Source organism: Vulpes lagopus, chromosome 12 (assembly GCF_018345385.1).
Source record: "Vulpes lagopus strain Blue_001 chromosome 12, ASM1834538v1, whole genome shotgun sequence".
In the NCBI taxonomy this organism is placed as follows: Eukaryota; Metazoa; Chordata; class Mammalia; order Carnivora; family Canidae; genus Vulpes; species Vulpes lagopus.
Window position 1 is genome coordinate 24374093 of NC_054835.1, and position 17081 is coordinate 24391173.

The 17081-nt window shown below is 37.6% G+C and overlaps 1 protein-coding gene across 7 annotated transcripts in view; it reads left to right on the plus strand.

The window, feature by feature from the left end:
* Positions 1–17081, plus strand: part of ACACA (acetyl-CoA carboxylase alpha) — a 294471-nt gene that overhangs the window by 108072 nt on the left and 169318 nt on the right. For all 7 annotated transcript variants that reach the window (XM_041723740.1, XM_041723744.1, XM_041723742.1 and 4 more), the window contains 6 exons: positions 1379–1488; positions 2309–2390; positions 3520–3618; positions 4957–5063; positions 8827–8937; positions 14862–15071. In XM_041723740.1, the coding sequence (XP_041579674.1) occupies positions 1379–1488; positions 2309–2390; positions 3520–3618; positions 4957–5063; positions 8827–8937; positions 14862–15071 (719 nt within the window). The remainder of the gene's footprint in view (positions 1–1378; positions 1489–2308; positions 2391–3519; positions 3619–4956; positions 5064–8826; positions 8938–14861; positions 15072–17081) is intronic.

Below are 17081 nucleotides of genomic sequence, written 5' to 3' on the forward strand. Positions count from 1 at the left end.
GTGGTTCAACCTTTGAAAATGTGGATACTTTTTGACCTAGTAGTTTTACTTCTAGGAATATATCCTGTAGGTATAACTAGACAGTGGTATAAGGATATTCATCACATTATTTTAATATTTTCCAAATTATTAATGACCTATATGTCCATCAGTAAGTTGGTGGTTAAATGAATTATGGACAATTGTGACATTAAGGAATAGTAGACATCCATTGAAATATGAAGTGTATTAAATATATGTTAAATATATCTCTTTGTCATATATGGGAAGATCCCACAGTATATTGTTAGATTGGCTAATAATTTATGTTTTCTAGTATATCAAAGCATGAACTGATTATCTTTGATAGTGAGACATTGAGTGATTTCAGCTGTTAAGAAAATAGTATTATTACATCCTGATATAGTACCTAATTTTTATTATTATTATTAATATGGTTTCCCTTTTATTGTCAAAGAGAACAATAAACCTATTTTTCTTTTGAACAAACTATAGGCCTTTGTATTTTACTTTGGAATTTTTTTTTAGAAGAACATGAAACCTTTAAAAATTAAGAACAAGATAGAAGAAACATTATTAATAGATACGGTGGAGATGGACCTTGAGCAAGTTATTTGCTCCAAGCTGATTTCTTGTAAACTAGGTACCATTAATACCTATCACATATAGGATTTTTGAGTATTAAATAATATATATAAACTACTTAGTATAGTTAACTGCACTCTGTAGCTGCTGCTCTACTATAGTTGCTGCCAGAATAGGAAGAGAGAGACATCAGGGAATACTGAGCAAAAAAAAAAAATGTAAGGAGGGAAAGAAGTTATCTTTTAAAAGTGCCTTTCAAATACCTACTATCTCCAACATTCCAGATAAGCTCTTTACAATCACTTGGTAGATGCCTGTAACTAACCTTTCCTGTTCAGCCAGTCTGCAAACCCTTCAGGCTCTACCTCTTTTCCAGGTTTGTCCCAGCTCTACACCAGGAAAAGGCCTTCCTTAGAGTACAGTACAAGTTAAAGATAAAGTGTGTCAGGACTAAAACTTCTTATTGAATAGAATGATTATACAGGGGTCTCTAAGTGATAGGTCATCCTTGATATAGAGATCTTAAAGACCTTTCTAACAGGTTACATAGTGAAATGTTTGAGAACTGTTGTTTTGGTATAAGAACTTCCTAAATATGAGATTAGCACATGTTAGTGCCTGTGATTTAACAGTCAGAGCTTCTAACTAAATGGTCCTAGAAGTTACCCTAGAAGTTAATGCAGTTTGTCCTGTCATTACCTGTGATGATATCTTACCTTTACAAAGTTTTGCTCTGCTGTTATATTTCTGAAAATAAAGTATGTGTTCTCTATTAATTTGCTTACATTTTCAGAATACATTAAGATGGCGGATCACTATGTGCCAGTGCCAGGAGGACCAAATAACAACAACTATGCGAACGTGGAATTAATTCTTGATATTGCTAAAAGGATTCCCGTACAAGTAAGAGATGCCAATGTGTCCTTTCAAACCAAATTTAGGCATTTGATTGTTAGATGCAAGGGGCTATCCAGAGAAGAACTTTATTTTTTTTTTCAGAGAAGAACTTTAAATTTTATATAAATCATCTTTGTTGAAAGTTGATAAAAGCTTTTCTTAGGTGGTATATAACAGATGGGAAGAAGAAAGATGGAAAAAAATGAATGAGTCAAAAGTAAATATAAGCAAGATTTGTAAGGATCTTAAGAGATTATTTATGCTATCCATTTCACCTTCAAACTGTCTCAAATAATTAAAAACTCCTTTTTCCGGTGGAATATTCTTGGCTCAGAATATGGTATTGAAGAAGTAGATTATTTCTTCCCTATTAATATTGTGTTAGGAAATTTAGGATAAATGTACTTAAGCCCAGAGAGAAAAAAACTAGAGATTTATATGGCAGTATAACTACTAGATATAAATATGGAAGTGAGTGGCCAAAGTAATTGGATCTGTGAAAGAAAACCAATATTTCTGGAAAGAGCTCTATAGAGTCTAGTGGAACAGTTATGAATTAAATTTCCTAAATAGCAGCAAGACTAGCTAGATCTTAATATCAACTTCAACTTGGTTTTGAATTCTTCAAAAGTTTTGCCACAATGGACTGCTTATTCTTATTCTGTAAAAAGTTTGCCAAGAATCAAGCATAGAACTTGGATTAAATATTAGGTTCCTGTGGAGCTATTATACCTCATGGAGTACAGTTTTGGTAGAGAGTAATATAGTTTATCATGGTTTTTTTAGTATGAATTTTAAGAACAAATCATATTATCTTTTCTTATAGGCAGTGTGGGCTGGCTGGGGTCATGCTTCTGAGAATCCCAAGCTCCCAGAACTTCTTTTGAAAAATGGCATCGCCTTCATGGGTAAGCTTTCTGACAAACTCTTCCTGTCATTCTGGTTCTGTCAGTTTTGCCTGTATTCCATTCTATATTCTTTTCTTTTTTTGACATGCACTGCGCTCTTATTTTTCATCAATTAGCAACTGTCAGAGTAGTCCTCTTCATTTCTCTTCTTTTTTCTCTTCCTCATTTCTTACATCTCTAATTATCTTTCTTCATCTTGATTGTATTTTCTGTCCCATGAGATATGGAGAAGGCTCTGATTTCTAAAACACTGGCCTTTTAAAACTTTGCCATTAATCTTAAGAAAATATGTGGAGAAAGGACCTCTTATTATATAGCAGAGATAATTGAGTATTAGGATACCCTAGCACTGTGCCCTTAAATATGAATCAGTACCTTCATGTTTAAGCATATGGGTTGTGAGAGCTGTTTCTTCTGACTTTTCTGCTCTCTTAGAGAAAGAAATCAAGGGTATACGGCTCCACGTGTTTCTATCTCAGAGCCCTTCCACAATGATGATTTTATTTTGTAAACCCTATTAAAGATAAATCTTCCTTTTGGATTCCCCTAAGACCAAGGAGGGCAGTATTTCAGACCTGAACCTCTAACTTCTTAGTCCTTATTTTAGGATTGGTTAAAAAAAAAAGATTTTGATAATCTGGTCAAGTTGGATCATAAACGACAATAAAATTAGTTAGATTTGTCAGGAATTTAATTTCGTATACATACTGAATTCTCACTGTGTGCTAAAAGCTCACTACATTAGGTTCTATCATGGGTACAAAGATGAGTCATAATGTAATAATCTCCCTAATCAAGTTCATGATCTCCATGATATGTGATGTACGGGAGACAAGACAAATACAAAAATAATTATATAGGGCAGCCCCGGTGGCTCAGGGGTTTAGCGCCGCCTGCAGCCCAGGGCATGATCCTGGAGACCCTGGATCGAGTCCCACGTCAGGCTCTCTGCATAGTGCCTGCTTCTCCCTCTGCCTGTGTCTGTGCCTCTCTCTCAGTCTCTCTCTTTGTGTCTCTATGAATAAATAATAATAATAATAATAATAATAATAATTATATAGAAGACAAAAATTTGTGTGACAGAAACGAGGCCACAATGTTACAGTCATGGTTCTTTTCTTGTTTTTAGGCCCTCCAAGCCAGGCCATGTGGGCTTTGGGGGATAAGATTGCATCTTCTATAGTGGCTCAAACTGCAGGTATCCCAACTCTTCCCTGGAGTGGCAGTGGTAAGAAAGTATTACCTGTTTGTATTTTGAAGTATAGAAAAGCTTAGTAGGATATTTGGGATTGTGGCCGAGGTCTTCAGGTTATTTAAAATGTATACAGATATGTGATAAGAAATAGAATTGAGGTTGATTTATGGTATTACCTAGCTTAATACACCTGTGATTTTTATCATGTCTTAGAATACAAATTTTGTACCAGGTGCACAGGTGCTAAACTATAATTTAAGTGATCTAGGGACTTAATTTGATTTTGGAGAAACTCCAGGAAAACTCATATGGTTCTGCAGATTGGGATCTGCTCTGGGTAGACTAGAATCTCCCAGATATGGACTTAGGCAGAATTAGGCCTGTGAACCTGCCTGGCAGGTGACCTGAGTCACTAAGTAAAACCTAAAACCCACTTATTCAAATGTTTGCCTGTGTATTTTCTTAATGTCAGTCCACCATCTATTGATGATATGCTTTGTCTCTTTAGTATCATTCCACCTCTCATTTGCAGAAAAGGAGGGCAATAATCAACCTTTCTTCCAGGCATACAGAAGAATAAAATTTTTCTTAAAATGATTTATACTTGACAAATCCCTTAAAGAGTGCCATGTAAATCATTGTAGCTGATAACAATATGAACTTGCCTTTTTTAATACTCCAGCACAGGGAGCAGACATACTCTAAAACCTCTTTTAAGTGGGAACGACCATTGTCTTAAGGCTGAACAGATTTGAACTCTTGTTACTCTGGCTCTCCAGGGGGATTGCCATATCCTCTCCAGACCCTGCTGGGTCAAACAGTTTAAAATAAAAGGTTGAATTTGTTCTTGTTTGAATGGAGAGGCTATAGCATTCCCCTTGTGGCTGAGTACAGGGACATTCAGGGAGCATGGAATCATGACTCTGCTGAGGCCAATAAAACCGCCATTTCCATTTCCAAGGGCTCATAAAGATTGAATTATTTCCCAGACCTCTGGCCCTGGAGCAGGCCTGAACACACAGATCGAAGGTATTTTGCCTGCTGAGTTGCTGTGAAAAGTCTGACCTGCTTTTTTTTTTTTTTTTTTGTCTTGTATGTCCTTGCATTTTTGTAAGTTTGCTCCCTATTAGCTCTCCTGGCTTCTTCCAGGGTCAGAACCTGAGTTGCCAGGTCCCAGCTAGAGCTAAATACCATTAACCCCAAGGACTGATGAGGCTTTTATGGCATCCTTCTTTCTCATATCTACCTTAGTTTTAGATAAATATGAGAGCATTTTAAAGAAGGAATAACAACAACAACAAAAAAGGAATAACAGAAAATTGACAGCAGAAGCTTTTATAGCAGCTTTTAAGTCACTGTTATCTATTGCAGGTCTTCGGGTGGACTGGCATGAAAATGATTTTTCCAAACGTATCTTAAATGTTCCCCAGGAATTATACGAAAAAGGTTATGTGAAGGATGTGGATGATGGGCTAAAGGTAGGTTACTAACTCTAGGGAGCGATGTCTTTCAACTGGCCAATTAGAGTCACAAAGTAATTTGAAGGCTGCTTGATGATATACACCCATGATGGCATTGGGATTGTAAGAGCAGGAGAAATAGTTTATTTATTTACTTTTAAAAAATATTTTATTTATTTATGAGACAGAGAGAGAGAGAGAGAGAGAGAGAGAGGCAGGCAGAGACAGAGAACAGAGACAGATGGAGAAGCAGGCTCCATGCAGGGAGCCTGACGTGGGACTCGATCCCGGGTTTCCAGGATCAGGCCCTGGGCTGAAGACGGCGCTAAACCGCTGAGCCACCTAGGCTACCCAGGGATACAGTTTATAGAGTAAGGAAGTGACCTAGATTTAACAAAAATAACTTAAATTTGTTTTGAAGCAAGCTCTTCACCTGGACAGAACATTTTTTAGGTGGCTAAATCAGAGCTTTAAGGAAGTATTTATTGATTCTCCTTTCTACCACTTGTTACTGTGTGTGTGTATGTGTGTGGTGATTGGGGTGGAGGACAGAGTAACAAACAACACACATTTTCCCATGCTTGAATTCAGAACCAAGAAGCCAGGCAGATAGATAAATGTCAGCTTTCTTATGAATAATTCGAGATGTTGGTGAAAATGGCTTCAGTGTGTAGCAACAATCAGATTTGTAAACTGAACGACCAAGTTAAACATGCTTACTCATTGGGTACTGGTGGTGCTGCATAACCACACTTTGCTCCACAAAGACAGAGCTTTTACCATTCAACTTCTTGTACTGCTGAGAGCTGACAAACAGCGTATGTTCTGTGCAGTGGGCTGATCCCAAAGGGGAAGACGCTGAGCTATGCATGCTCAGTTCCTCCTTCCAAACTGACCAGTCACACAATTCATTCTTTTTCCCTTGAGGAAGGGGTGAGGGAGGGAGCCAAGAGAGGCCAAAAGTGTCTAATTACTGTCCTTCCTTGTAGAAACAGAAACCCAAGCAAAAGGAGATCTTTCTCCAACATTGCCTCTTCTTTCTTATAGTTCTCTCCAGTTTGTTTTCTTTCACTTTTTAAATAGTTAGAAGTATCAATTATACTTCCAAGTAGATGGTGAAAGAGACTATTTTAGGAAAACACACTACTCATGTTTGACTTTATATGTTATAAATTCAAGAGGAACAGTGAAAGCTCAACTAATTTTGCTCTTTTGTTTGCGTTTCAAGTTAAACTCTCCTAATCTCCTTAATAAGAATTATTAATATTTCTAATGGAACTGTGAATGCCATACTCGCTGTAATTTGCAAAAGAGTAGAAGTCCTTTGTGTAAGGAACTAGCTATTTAGCTTATCAACTGAAATTCCTTTTTTTCCTGGTGGTAATTTTATTTTTTTATTATTATTTTTTTAAAGATTTTATTTATTTATTCATGAAAGACACACACAGAGAGAGAGGCCGAGACACAGGCAGAGGGAGAAGCAGGCTCCATGCAGGGAGCCTGATGTGGAACTCGATCCCAGGTCTCCAGGATCAGGCTCTGGGCTGAAGGCGGCGCTAAACTGCTGAGCCACCCGGGCTGCCCCCTGGTCATAATTTTAATCATAAAAGTTTCTGGTAAAAAATTGGGGGGCCAGAAAAGAGATGATAATAAATCCACCGATAAACCCACCATCCAGGGATCCCTGGGTGGCGCAGCGGTTTGGCGCCTGTCTTTGGCCCAGGGCGCGATCCTGGAGACCCGGGATCGAATCCCACATCGGGCTCCCGGTGCATGGAGCCTGCTTCTCCCTCTGCCTGTGTCTCTGCCTCTCTCTCTCTCTGTGTGACTATCATAAATAAATAAAAATTAAAAAAAAAAAAATTAAAAAAAAAAATAAACCCACCATCCAGAGATAGATACATACTCATAAAAATTTGTACATCTTTGAGCTTCTTTTGATTCATAGAACATATTATTATAGTAGTGATCATCTTTATTATTAGATTCCCATATTTATAGTTATTATTCTTATAATTTTTAATTATTTATATTTATTATAAGTATAAAATTAGGTTTTTATGATATATATAGTTTAGTAATCTTCATTTCTTTTCCTAGTATTATGTATAAGCATTTTTCTCATGACATTAAAATTCTTCTAAAATATTCTAAATGGATGACCTATGCCTAGAGCCTTCATATCTTTTTAAAAGTGCTGCCTTCTACTGACATCATGTAGGCTACCATATATATATTTTTTTTTTAGTCTTTTTCACATTGTGGCTGATTCTTTGATACTTATCATGCAGTGATAACTCTTTGATAAAACTATTTCATCAAGCTAACTCTGTGTACAGGCATAGATATGAGTAGAGATGGAACTGTGCTGAATCAACTAATTCAATATTTGAAATGCTCTTCTTTCTGTTGGTACATTTTTAGATATTGTTATAAGGGAAACCGTAAGTCACTGGAATGTTTTGACAAAGGAATGACTTAGTTCAAAATTTTGGTTAACTTTTCCCCACTTTATTTTTTCAGAACAATACAATCTGGACATCTTCTGTATCATTACATGTAAAAACCACCTCATTCCTTTTAATAATTGCATAATATTTTAATAGAGGGACATATCCTGATTTAACTAGCTCCCTACTTAACAAATATATAATTAATTTTCAGAAAGTTTTAGGATTGTTACTTGATTATTATCAAATACCATAAATAGAAAAACCATGTATGTGCTGAACATTAGTTTCCTGAGTATTTTATTAATATTTTGATATCTTGTTATTTTTATCTTTTATAAAGCTTTGAGTGAGAAAATAATTTCTGGATACATTAGAGTTCTGATTTGTTGAAACTGATATATATTGTCAGAAGCTGTACTGGGACCATCAACATTTTATTAAGTGAACTACTTATACCTTTTTTAAAAATAAAAATTAGAGGTAATACATGAATATCTATATGCTATAAGAAATTTTAATAATACAGGAATAAATGGAAATTATTTCTACCTATCTTCCTTTTATAAATCACCACGTATATATTCTAGACATTTTTTTACACCCTCATATGTGGGTGTATGAATGCATACATAATCATATATAAAGGATTTTTAAAAGTATTTTATTTATTTGAAAGACAGACAGTGAATACAAGTAGGGGAGGAGTAGAGGGAGAGGGACAAGCAGATCCCACACTCAGCTCAGAGCCTGACATGGGGGCTAGATCCCATGACCCTAAGATCATGACCTGAGCTGAAATTGAGAGTCGGATGCTTAACTGACTGAGCCACCCAGGTGCCCCATAAACATATAGTTCTATTTTGTTTTTGACCTATATAGGATTGTCTTATATTGAACCATATGAAAATGCCAATATTCAACAATTTTTTTTTTAACCTACAAAAAAAGGCACTTTCTTTTGGTTCAACCTAATGCTACAGATAGTTACTACTTTTTTTTTCCCTACCTAATAGTATGTCTTTAAGACCTTTCTATTTTACTACTTTTGGACCTACCAATGACCGTATTTGGAGAGAGATATTGAGAATGCAAGCAGGAGGAGAGACGGAAGAAGAGGAAGAGAGAGAATCCAGGCAGACTCTATGCTAAGCACGGAGCCCAACACGGAGCTCCAGATCATGACCTGAGCTGAAATCAAGAGTATGTCACTTAACTGACTGAGCCACCCAGGTGCCCTCAATGACAGCATTCTTAAAGGAAGAAGATGCCAGTTTTCTCCTTCCCTGTAAATACTACTCTTATTTCCATTTTTCTCTTTGTTATTGAAGGCAGCGGAGGAAGTTGGATATCCGGTAATGATCAAGGCCTCAGAAGGAGGAGGAGGGAAAGGAATCAGAAAAGTCAACAATGCAGATGATTTCCCTAACCTCTTCAGACAGGTAGAATACAAGTTGTTTTTGTTTGTTTGAATTTACATGTATATCAGAGATACATGATTTAACTCACACTATATATACAAACTATTATGTTGTATACCAAAAACTAATATGATGTTGTATGTCAATTATACCTTGGTAGAATAAAAGATAATAATAATGAATTATAATTTGGATGCTCAGAAAATATTTAATTTTTAATTTTGTCTGTAAGCACTCTGGTGTTTCTCTCTACTTCCTATCTGCTTATTAGAAATGTCTAGTTCAGTTTAAGGTTTTATTTGATAAGGTAACTCAAACAATATTCTCTTATATATAAAAGTGCTCATTTTCTCAGAGAGCTCTTCCCTATATGGTACATGTGGTTCATAGGACCTTATAGTGATAGGGAAGGGTCAAAATGCCCTTCTAATTTTTGTGTTCTTCTTCTGCTGGCACTGTAAATAAAGGATGTGGTTACCTCCTGATTTGGATGGTCTTGGCTTGGCCAGACTCGGGCTCTTTGATTGACTTCACCTCACTTTAAGTTCTTATTGGCTGTGAGCTCCTGAGTTTCTGCTATGTGTACCATCTACTTGGTCAACTCAGCAGTTTATACCCTGGTCTGTGCTGCATGGCCACCACACCTTGCCTGGCATCGGAACCCTATGGCAGGTCTACATTCTATAACTGAGGGTGACTTGGAAAGCTAAACTTCAAATCCCTCTCTAAGCCTCTGATTTAAAGCTGAGTGGTATGGCCATATTGCAAGTTAGTTGTGGAGGCCAAAAAAAATACTCTCTTTGAGAGACAAAAGTTTCTTCTTCCCTGCCCTAGAGCTACCCTCACAGACTTGACTCACTTTTTTTCTCCTACCAGAAAAACAGGAATCAGAAAAAAGGAAAATTGGGACATATTCTGGCCTTTCACTTTCCTAGTTTTCCACTGTTTTAATTTTTTCCAGCATTTTTTACTTTGTACTGTCTTTTACTGTTATCTCTAGCCAACTTCTGTTTACCCTCTTTTTTTTTTTTTGAATATTTTATTCATTTATTCATGAGAGATACAGAGAGAGAGGCAGAGACAGAGGCAGAGGGAGAAGCAGGCTTCATGCAGGGAGCCCAATGTGGGACTCGATCCTGAGACTCCAGGATCACGCCCTGGGCCAAAGGCAGATGCTCAAACCACTGAGCCATCCAGGCATCCCTACCCTCTTTTTTTTAACCATTAACGGCAAACTGAAAAAGGTGATTAAGGTATTGTTTTGCTGCATTATCCTATTTTGAATGTTGGAATTCAAATATTAACCTTCTTTTTCTTTGCATTCCTTTTGTAGTTTACCTAATTTCATAGGTAAATCAATGCCTTGGGGTCAAAGAAATATTTGACCAATATTTGACCAATCTAAAGCTCCTTTGCTTTTAGAAGCAAAAGAAAAAGCTTGTTAAATTTTTAAAAATGTAATTCCTTTAGATATTTCAAAACTACTTATACTGTGACTCAAATAGTTGAAGAATCTAGAGCACTAAGATTGGGAAGTTTTCTGTGAAAGTCCTCAAGTTCCAATAATGATTAACTAAATAACAAACCAATCCTCCCTTTGAGAACAAGCTAGAAAATCTGGGAAAGATTTTTTTTTTTATTTAAAAATTTTTTTAAATTGTTTTTAAACTATTTTAAGGCATTAGAGACCTTTCAAGACAGTAAAGAATTATAATGGGGCTAAGGTATAGGAGAAGAAGGAAACCCAATGAGGTGGCATTTGAGGCCACTTTTTCCATAGAGATATCTTCTGATTTGAAAAGGAGCAGTTGGGCAGCCCCGGTGGCGTAGCGGTTTAGCACCGCCTTCGGCCCAGGGCATGATCCTGGAGACCCGGGATCGAGTCCCACGTCAGGCTCCCTGCGTGGAGCCTGCTTCTCCCTCTGCCTGTGTCTCTGCCTCTCTCTCTCTCTGTGCCTCTAATAAGTAAAATCTTAAAAAAAAAAAAAAAAAAAGAAAAGGAGCAGTTAAAAAGCTGATTAATTTTCAACAGTCTTATAAGACTAAAAGGCTAAACTTAACCTTTAAGATTTGGTAAGAAGGGAAGTTCCTAAAACTTCCCACATTTTAGATTGGGATCTTGAAGGAACTATACCTTAAGAGTAAAAAACTAGAAACAGACCAACTCTCACAGGGACTAAATCTCAGCTTCAAAATACTCAACCTTTGATTCAGGCAAAGGGTTCAAGTATTGCTGGTGTCACTAGCCACTAGAAAGAAATGCAAATATAATAATATCCAGAACCTCAAATTACTTCTATTTATTTTTCAAATGCAGTATCAAATAGCGATTTCAGAGTAAGCGGGTATACCAAATTATGTGACTGAAAATCAAGAAAAATAGAAGTCAGTTTTAAACAGATCTGCAGAGTTTAGATAATGGATCTATCAGACAAGGATTTTAAAGTAACTGTACTTAATGTATTCAAGGAAATTAAAGACAAAATTGAGAATTTTGTCAGGAAACTGGAACCTGTGAAGAAGAAACAAATTCTAGAACTGAAAATACAAATAAAACTAAGAAGTCAATAGAGGAGTTTAATAGCATATTAGATACAGTTGAAGAGAGAATTAGTGACTGGAACATAGCTCAGAAGAAAATTCAGACTGAAGCGTGAAGAGACAAAAGGATGAAAAATACAGAAAAGAGCATGTAAGAGGTTATTTGCAAAGATGACCATGATAACTTCTCCCATCTTTCTATACAGACCCCTATGATTTTTGCCTCTCTTCCCATCAAGAAAGACTGTCTTTTTTCCCATTCTTTGAATTTTGGCTAGCCTTGTGACTTTGTTTTAAACAAGAGAATGTAGCAGAAATGGTGTGTAAGTTCTGAAGTCTAAACCCCAAGTGGTCTTGTAATTTCTGCCCTTGCCCGACTTACAAGTGAAGAAACCAGTCTAGCCTTTTGGAGAAAGAGAGGCCACATAAAGTAGAGATGAGTTGTCCTAGCTGAGACTTCCTAGACCTACATGTTGACAGCACCACATTTGAGATGTGCAAATAAGACCCTACTAGACCATCCAACCCCAGTCAAACTGGCAGATGACTACAGCTGCATGAGTAGCTCCTGGGCAAGATCAGCAGAACTATCCAGCTGTGCCCTGCTCAAATTGCTGTAAGCGAATAAAATAAAATAGTCAATGTCCTAAGTAAATAAATTTTTGGGGTTTGTTAGGCATCAATGGGTAACTGCCACAGAAATTGATACCCAAAGGTATGATGCTGTTTTAACAAAAAAGTAAAATATGTGACATGGCTTTAAGACTAGCTTATAGGTGGAGGCTGAAAAAAAATGATGAGATTGTTAATGAAGGCTGGAGGAATGTTGAATAAATTGTTAGTGGAGGCTGGATAGGCAATGAGGGAATTGCTAATAGTCTGAAAAAAAGATCAATATGTGTTCTGTAATGATGGAACAATTGCCTGAGTTAACTTTGAAGATAGAGAATGTATTTAATGAAGTCATGGGCCTAGTTAAGGAAATGTCTAGACAAAGTATTGAAAGCATCTGTTAAATCCTTCTGGTTACTTATGCTAGGGAACTGTAAGAGAGAGGTGAGCTAATCAAGGTGTCTCAAACTTGTTAAGTTTGAAAATATAACTTTTTCTCATTCCCAGTCTCTACCTAGCAGAAAGATCCTCAAAGTAAAAAATGACCTCAGGGTAACAGCTAAGTCAAGAATACCTATGAGAGCCTTTAAGGTCTCAGAAATATTTAAGACACTATACCTGGTAGATTACCCTCTCGGTTAATAGGAAAGAGCTTCAGAGAACACTTAAAGGTGTTGTCCCACCAGCAGTCTGATGTACCCAAAGTATAGATACATCTGTGCAGAAAAGTTACAGATGTTTCTTTTGGGACAAGGATTAAATCCCTCAGTGTGATTCATAGGAAACCTACAACATTTTCAAGAAACTTGTACTTAGGACTACACCAAAGGGTCCAGAAGGAACAGAGGTAGTTCAAACTTCAAAGAGGCTCCTGCGTCTTCAACTTTCTATAAACAGGAAGCAGACTGAGAAAGCTATTCAGCTATAAACATCAGTTATTTCTAATAAAAAGAACAGAGCCAAGAGCCCAGATCGCAGAGCTTAATGCACAGGAGACTCATGGATTAGGAAAATCACTCCCCAGGAGCTGAACAAGACCCTAAAAAAATTTCCCTGCCCCTAGAGTCATGGGATCTGAGATTCACCCATCTGGATTTCAGAATTGCTATGGAGCAGTGACTGCTGTGTACTTCCCATCCTCTCTTCTTTGAACAGGAATATCTTTTACAGTCATCCTTTCCCCATTTCATCATTAAATGTTGGGGTTGTTGGGGCACATAACCTGTCTTTTTAGTTCCCAGATTGTTGGATCAAGAAAAACTGCACCTGAGGAGCTGCACCCAAGGAGTCTCATTTGCATCTGGACATGATTCATGAGAAAATGGACGTCAAGCCTGATGCCTTGACTGGATGACTTTGGGGGTCTTGGGAGGGGGTGAGTCTATTTTGCATGTGGGAGGTATATGAATTATTGTGGCCAGAGGGCGGACCATAGTAAATTGTTTGCAGAGATGGCCGCAATAACTCCTCCCATCCTTGTATGTATATCCTTTTGTAGTGTGATTGCCTTTCTTCTGATCAAGAGGTGGCATCTCTTTTCCCAACCCCTGAGTCTTAGCTGGCCCTGTGGATTGCTTAAACCATTAGAATGTGGCAAAAGTGGTGTCGTGTAAATTCTAGAGCTTGTGAAGTCTTGCAGCTTCTGCCTTCACCCTCTTGGAGCACTGCATTGAAGAAGCCTGATCTAGCCCATTGGAGGATGAGAGTCCACAAGCTATAGAGATGAACTGTTCGAGTCAGGGCTCCCTGGACCTACAAGCCAGAAGTCAACACAAATCACCAGACATTTGATGAGACCATTTAGCCCCAGTTGAGCTACTAGATGATGATATGCACACGAGTGACCCCAGGCAAGACCAGAGGAAGAACTGCCCAGATGAGGACAGTTCATGAGGAATTAAGATGGTAGATGTCCTAAGCAACCCACTGAGTCTTGGGGAGATTGCTACCTACCAGCAGAAAAGACCTATGGGATACAGTGAAATTATCTAACATCATGCACTTTTGAATCTCAGAGGAGAGAGAGAATGGAACAGAAGCAATATTTGAAGAAATCATGGAGCATAAACAGTATTTGAAGAGATAATGGTTAAGAATTATCCTGAACTTACAAAAGATAGAAACACAGATTTAAAAAAATACTATGAGCCCCATAGGACAAATACAGAGAAAACTACATCTAAGATTATCAGAATAACTGCTACCTCACCACCCTAAAAAAAGAAAGAAAATCTCAAAGTGGCTGTAAAAAGACTACTTTCAAAGGAGTAACAATATGATAGCTGACATCTCAGTAGAAGCAGTGGAAGCCAGAAAACATTGGATTACTTTTAAAAGTGCTGTAAGAAAATAACTGCCAGTGTAAAACTCTATCTCCAGTGGTAGTGTGCCTCAAAACTGAAGATCTGCATCCTTTGACTACAACACCATCCATGATGCAATGTGAACCAGGAAAGCAGCTAGTCTGGAGCAAGTTGTACATTTGGCTATCTGTAGTTGATGGCAGTATTTTACCCTTTTGTGGGATTTGTTTGTGTGTGTCTTTTCAAACTATTTTGTTTTTCACTTTTGTAATACTGGAAGTCACTAAGTAATATTGGTTATATAACTAAGAATGCAGTATCTTAAAAAATAGATGAGGGCATGAGCTATCTTTTATTCATTTCTGTATTGCTACTAATTCACATGGTCCCTGACACTTCTAGGCATCTGCCTGTTGAAATTGAAGCAACTTAACAGGTTCGAAAAAATGCTTACCACTTAAGAATTTGCTTTATTTCCTTTTAATATAGGTTCAAGCTGAAGTCCCTGGATCTCCTATATTTGTGATGAGACTAGCCAAACAGTCTCGTCATCTGGAGGTACAGATCTTAGCAGATCAATATGGCAATGCTATCTCTCTCTTTGGTCGTGACTGCTCTGTACAGCGCAGGCATCAGAAGATTATTGAGGAAGCACCTGCTGCTATTGCTACTCCAGCAGTATTTGAACATATGGAACAGGTGTGTATATGAAAAGCTATAATATTTGTTTTCTTACACAGGACTACTACTCATTCAATTCATCTGCCAGTTTGAGAATAGCAGAATTTCAGGCAGTGGTTCTAGATAATTGATAAGATTATGTCCCTTTCCTAAAGGAAAAATAATTCTACTGTTCTCCCTCTACACATTTCAGGCTCTCAATTAGTTAATGCTTTTTTTTTTTTTTTTTAAAGATTTTATTTATTTGACAGTGAGTGAGTGAGAACACAAAAGCAGAGGGAGCATCAGACAGAAGGAGAAGTAGCCTCCCAGCAGGAGCAGGGAGTCCAATGTGGGTCTTGTTCCCAGGACCCCAGGATCATGACCTGAGTGGAAGGCAGATGCTTAACCAACTGAGCCACCCAGGCGCCCCTAGTTAACACTTTTGAAAAAAATTAGTGTACTATTTTGACTAGGGATAAAGAAAAGAAATGTTTGGGGATTTTTAATGTTACTGTTTAAGTTTTTTAGATTTCATTTATTAGAGTGTGCACATGCACAAGTATGGGGACAGGCAGAGGAAGAGAATCTTAAGCAGACTTAGCGCAGAGCACAGATCCCAATATGGGGCTTTATCCCATGACCCTGAGATCATGACCTGAGCTGAAACCAGGATTGTATGCTTTTTTTTTTTTTTAAAGATTTTATTTATTTATTCATGAGAGACAGAAAGAGAGAGAGAGGCAGAGACACAGGCAGAGGGAGAAGCAGGCTCCATGCAGGGAGCCCCACGTGGGACTTGATCCCAGGTCTCCAGGATCATGCCCTGGGCTGAAGGTGGCACTAAACCACTGAGCCACCAGGGCTGCCCAGGAGTTGTATGCTTAACCAACTGAGCCATCCAGGTGCCCTGATTTTTTTTTTTTTTTTTTAAAACAAGCTCATAATAAGCAGGTAGTTCCATTTTCTAGTTGATTATCTTGGAGTCTTCAAATGTATTTATTCAAATCCATTCTCTTAAAAGGTCCGCTAAGCATCTTTCAAATCTATATGTTCTATATTTTTGTGTAGAAATGGATCTTTAACAGTCATGCAGGGTCCTGTGGAAACAGTTGTAGTTTAGGGGTCTGAACATGGTCTTTTCTGGAATAGTGACTGAGTCTTCATCTTAATGGAAATATATTTCCCATCTCTTCTGAATTTCAAACAAGCTAAATACATGATCATCTGTGTTGGAAGTTTAATTCCTACACTGCGTGAATTTATTAAGAATCATTCTTTAGGGATCCCTGGGTGGCGCAGCGGTTTGGCGCCTGCCTTTGGCCCAGGGCGCGATCCTGGAGACCCGGGATCGAATCCCACGTCGGGCTCCCGGTGCATGGGGCCTGCTTCTCCCTCTGCCTGTGTCTCTGCCTCTCTCTCTCTCTGTGACCATCATAAATAAATAAAAAAATTAAAAAAAAAAAAAAAAAAAAAAAAAGAATCATTCTTTAACTTTTATAATAAAGAGGCCTCCAAAATACAGTGGCTTAAATAAGGTATAAGTTCTCTTTCTCATTCTCACAGTCATTGAGAGATGAACTGGTACCAGAGACCTAGGCTTATTGCTGTGCCATTCACTAGGAAAGAAGTCAGCCAACTACAGCTTGTTAGCCAAATCCAACCTATTAACTTTCTTTGTAAATAAAAAGTTATTGGGTCACAGCCATGCTAATTTATTTATGTTTGATTTGGCTGCTTAATCACTGCAATAATGTTGTTGCATGTTGTGGCAAACTATATAGGCCACAGAGCTGAAAATAATTACTATCTGGTCCTTTAATGAAAATGTTTTCCAACCCTTGCCCTAGGGTGTTATTATCTCATGATTAAAGCTTTCTCATAAGATTAGGTTCATATTGTAGCCTGTGGGAGGGGGAGAGAAAGGACTAGGGGGGCAAGCATATAAAAATGTGATCCAGAAGTTACCCACATTACTTCTGTTCATGTTCTGTTGGGCAGAATTTAGTTACACAATCACACCTAGTTATAAGGGATGTTAGGAATTAT